This window comes from Ipomoea nil, unplaced genomic scaffold (genome assembly GCF_001879475.1).
Source record: "Ipomoea nil cultivar Tokyo-kokei standard unplaced genomic scaffold, Asagao_1.1 scaffold0205, whole genome shotgun sequence".
NCBI classification, from domain to species: Eukaryota; Viridiplantae; Streptophyta; class Magnoliopsida; order Solanales; family Convolvulaceae; genus Ipomoea; species Ipomoea nil.
In genome coordinates, this window is record NW_017616633.1 from 1,424,092 (window position 1) to 1,429,344 (window position 5,253).

A 5,253-nucleotide genomic window follows, 5' to 3' on the forward strand; every position below is an offset into this window, starting at 1 on the left:
TATATATATATATATATGAATTCTAAGATTATTGAATTTATGTATGTATTTGACACAATTTGTTAAATACCTTTTAATTATTCATTTCAGGTTTTCTTTACAATCTTGAGGCACAATCACTACTACTTGATGTGCTTTAACATCCCCAAGTCAAAACTTTAGATCATTGATAACAAGCTAATGCCCAAGGGAATACCAAATACGAACAGATATGAGAACTGCCCGGCTAAGTTGGTAAGATAAACTAATACTCCTATTAAATATCTATACACTATAGTTTAATATTTACATTACTTAAATTAATTAAACACTGCAATTACTATAATGTGCAGAAAACATCTTTCTACAAATACCTCCAATCGAAGAAAAACACCCTTGTAAGAAAAGTGAAGAATATCGAAGCTGAGTGCATTCACATGCCATGGCAAGATGAAGAGAACACAACAGATTGTGGTGTGTATTGCATGCGCCACATGGAAACTTACAAAGGGACTGCAGTAGACAAATGGGAAACAGGTTTCGTAGGGGGTGATAGTGATGTAAGTAATAATCAACTTTGTTCTACATTACACATGTTATCTCTTGTTTCTTCTAATTTTAACATGTATCTTTTCTTTACTGTAGGCTGCTTTCATTACATCGCTTAGAGCAAAATATGCAGCAAACATCATCATGTGGAAGAAAAACGAATACATGGAAACAGTCATGCAATCAGCAAGGGACAACTACAAGAAAGAGAAGTGAAACTACTAACCACAATCTGTAAAAATCAGTTCTGCTAATCCAAACACATGGTTACTTGTATTTTTGGTTCAATTTCTAGAAGTTTCAGTTGATAAACAATTATCAAAAATTTGTATATGCTCCTTTTGGTAATCCAATCTAATGTTTACTTGTATTCTATATTTTTCATATTCCCCAATATGGTTTTGTGCATAATCAATGCATATACTACAAAAACTGTGAACTATCAAAAATTGTACATAATCATATGAAGTAATACACATAACCCATATAATGAATACACATAAACTTTCAAACAGTGCACATACTACTAAAAAAAGTCTAACAAATATTTTGTTTCGGCTAATATATATAACCAAACATCCTACTGATTGTAAACATGTACATAATACACATATGACCAAGCATATCATTTCCCTATACTGATAACTGCAAATCTAAAAAAGAAATGTACATAAACAAATTAAAGTAATTAACACAAATAAAAATGTACATAATCATATGAAGTAATACACATAAAGTATATAAGGAATACACATAAAGTATATAATTAATACACATAAACTTTTAAAACAGCACATATCATAATAAAAGTCTAATTTATTACTGCTGAGTTATGTGATTTAACATCGTTCTGTACATCATACATATTACTACGATGATTAACACTAACATGTGCTTTAATTATCATCCATGCTTGACATTGTGCTAACGTGACAAAAACTAGAACCTCCGGAACTTGGGTGCACAAGATATCCATCGCCTGTAATATTTAAAATATCACCCTCAACTTGAGACTGAACAGCAGATTTTATTTTGGAAGCAACCATATTTGCAAGATGCATCCGTCCCCTTGCTTTGTTATATTTCTTTGAAATAACACTGTTCACCCTCCTATTCCGCAACCCTTTCATCCGCCTAGTAGATGGATCCTTTATAACACCACTTGTCGATCCTATGTCACAATCTTCAAATAAACTGCCACCACATTCAGCTTCAAGTCTTCTCTTTGCATCTGCAATTGCTTCTTCACAAATCTTCCGTCCTTCGATATTTTCCTGACTATAAACAGCAAGCCTCTGAAATTTCCTAATGATTTCTAATAACCAAACAGAAGATGCACCATTACCACTATCAACTCTAGACATTATATCAACATTATCAACTTCAACAACTTTTTTAGTCCACCTCTTCAAAATATACTTCTCAGGGACTTCTGAAACACAATGCACATTTAGAATGCGTAAACAATGACAACACAAAATCCCCAATTTAGTAAACAACTTGCAACTACATCCAATGTCCATTTGTCTACTGTTAAACACCACTTCATGCCTAATAATATCAACATCAGGCCTCCAGACATGATACTTATACACGCCATCTTCCAACATCACACACTCTTGATAGCATGATCCACCTTTCAAAAATTGTTCTTCAAACAAATAGTATATCTCAATTGTATAAATTTCCCTAGCATGCAACAGAATCTTAACATTATCCATCACCATTGTGGGTACACCTTGTGAACACCGAACATCTTCCCCATTCTCTCTACTTCTCCACTCTGATATGACCCCAACAAAAGAGTTATAAAAATCACACAAACCAGATGTCTTGGACAACCTTCTAGAAATAGAGTGATTGGTGGTCTCACTCCTTTGAGAAGATAAAATCCCACCCGAAAAATAATCTTTATTAAAAGCAGGACACCATTTTTCTCTACACCCATACAACTTTTCAATCCAGCGATTATTGTGACATTTATATGTTGTAACCATCCTGAAATAACATGCCATAGATATATTAAAGTAAACCTACAAGCATGTCAGTATATAACATACAGAACAGACTAATGTACATAATCTTATACATGAATACACATAAACTATCAAACAGATACACATAAACTTGATCCAGAAAAATAATTCTGTATTCTGTATAATATAATCTACAACTATTCATTCAATGATAATCCATGTGTAAACTATTCATTTTTCTCTACACCCATACAACTTTTCAATCCAGTGATTATTGTGACATTTATATGTTGCAACCATCCTGAAATAACATGCCATAGATATATTAAAGTAAACCTACAAGCCTGTCAGTATATAACATACAGAACAAACTAATGTACATAATCTTATACATGAATACACATAAACTATCAAACAGATACACATAAACTTGATCCAGAAAAATAATTCTGTATTCTGTATAATATAATCTACAACTATTCATTCAATGATAATCCATGTGTAAACTATTCATTTTCTCTACACCCATACAACTTTTCAATGCAGTGATTATTGTGACATTTATATGTTGTAACCATCCTGAAATAACATGCCATAGATATATTAAAGTAAACCTACAAGCATGTCAGTATATAATATACATAACAGACTAATGTACATAATCTTATACATGAATACACATAAACTATCAAACAGATACACATAAACTTGATCCAGAAAAATAATTCTGTATTCTGTATAATATAATCTACAACTATTCATTCAATGATAATCCATGTGTAAACTAATAATAAAAACAAACCAAAAAAAAAAAAAACAAAATAACGAAGCATACATCAGACACGTACCTCGTCCAGTAAAATTCAAACTCCGCCTCTGTATCTGTATACTTCAACAACCAATTGAATATATCTAGGAAATCTTTTTGATTTCTTAACCCTTTAATGTGCTTCTTTGAGTTCTCGCCAATATGCCATATACATAGCCGGTGTCGTGAACTTGGAAAAACTTGAACAATTGCAGCAGCCATAGCAGCACATTGATCAGTCATTATGCTTTGTGGACTTTTGTAATCCATAGATCTCAAAAATGTCTTAAACAACCATACAAATGACTCAATCTTCTCATTCATCAAAAAACCGCATCCAAACATAACATTCATGCAATGGTTATTCATGCCAACAAAAGGTCCACAAATCATGTCATATTTGTTAGTACGATATGTTGTATCGTGAACTAGCAAATCCCCGAACAAATCATAGTCTCTCCTCATCCGTCCATCCCTCCAAAAAAAACTACACAACCTTGACTCCAAATCTACCTCAAAATCAAAGTAAAAATCCCTTTCACTTGACTGCCTCCGTTTGAATATTTCAATCAATGTGTTTGAATCGGTACCATCCAATCTGTTCAATGCATCGGTACATAGAGAATTATATGCATCCCTACTTGTAAACCCAACAAGTGGTGATCCCCCTGATTGTGTTTTAAGTAATCTTACACCATCTGCAACAGACACACCACTGCTCTTCAAATCAGTAAGATATGATATATGATTCCTAGACACCATCCTATGTGACCTTAGAAGGTAACTCTTGCTTGGTGGAACCAATTCATGATTATGCAACTTCTCATGCTTCGAAACAATCCACATCCCATTCTCATGTAAATCGAATTGGACAAATGCACCACAACCTGTACGACCATCAATTTTAGAATAACACCCTTTTCCTGTACTCCTTTTAAAACCATCCTTCGAACAATGGAACATCTTCGTTTTCATTGTTTTTGTAGCAGAACTATATCTTTGCTTACCCCTCCTCACACTAAAACCTACTCTAAAGGCATAATCATTATACATGTCATATGCTTCATCAACCGAACACACTGACATCCCTACCAAATCCTGATCAGCTGCAAATAACATACATTTTAACTACCCATACTGTTAATGTACATAATCCATATCTACAATACACATAAACATATGGTACAATACACATAATCATTAAAATACATAAAACCTATATCGCATACTGTTAATGTACATAATCCATAACTACAATACACATACACATATGGCACAATCACATAATCATAAAACCAAACAAATCAAACCATATAATACACGTACAACCACGATCAAACAGAAATTATATATCAATTCTTATATAATTCAACACCGAGTTCAATATATTCATCATACATCAAACACAAATACAAAATAAAATCTTAAAAATCAAATACCTGGATTAGCATCCTCTGTATCTACCACTCCAACAGGATCAGTTGTATGCTCTGTCTCCGCCACATCCTGCTGTGCAATCGAATCAGACATGGCTTCCATCCAACAATTGCAGAATACGACGCAAATCGAACAATCAGGTAGCTCTCGTGTTCTCTAATCCAATATGCATGATCGGCGACGACATCGTGTCTTTAGAGCCGCTCTCTCACTTCCCTTTTCTTACCGTTTGACGGCGTTAACAGACTAATAAAAAAAATTCCGTTACATAACAATTCCATACGGCGTCGTTTTAATGCTGGGCGTACATAGCTCTATACGCCGGGGTGTATGGTATAAATTGCCACTATACACATGTTTCTATATTTAGTAGGGCATAGATTGTAATTTGGTTTGGATCATAATTGGAGACTTGAGTAGTCATTTGGGTTAGGCTAAATATAGCTTTGGGCTCAACTTGGTTTAGATAGTTTGGGTTTAAGACCAATCATATACTATAAAATA

General features: G+C 33.4%; 1 protein-coding gene across 1 annotated transcript; it reads right to left on the bottom strand.

The window, feature by feature from the left end:
- Positions 1–1,424: 1,424 nt before the first annotated feature.
- LOC109191294 (protein FAR1-RELATED SEQUENCE 7-like) lies at positions 1,425–4,842 on the bottom strand. The gene is made up of 3 exons (XM_019341894.1): positions 4,752–4,842; positions 3,353–4,418; positions 1,425–2,526 (listed from the first exon to the last, which is right to left on the bottom strand). The coding sequence occupies exons 1-3, from the start codon at positions 4,840–4,842 to the stop codon at positions 1,425–1,427; spliced, it is 2,259 nt and encodes a 752-aa protein (XP_019197439.1).
- Between the last annotated feature and the right edge of the window lie 411 nt (positions 4,843–5,253).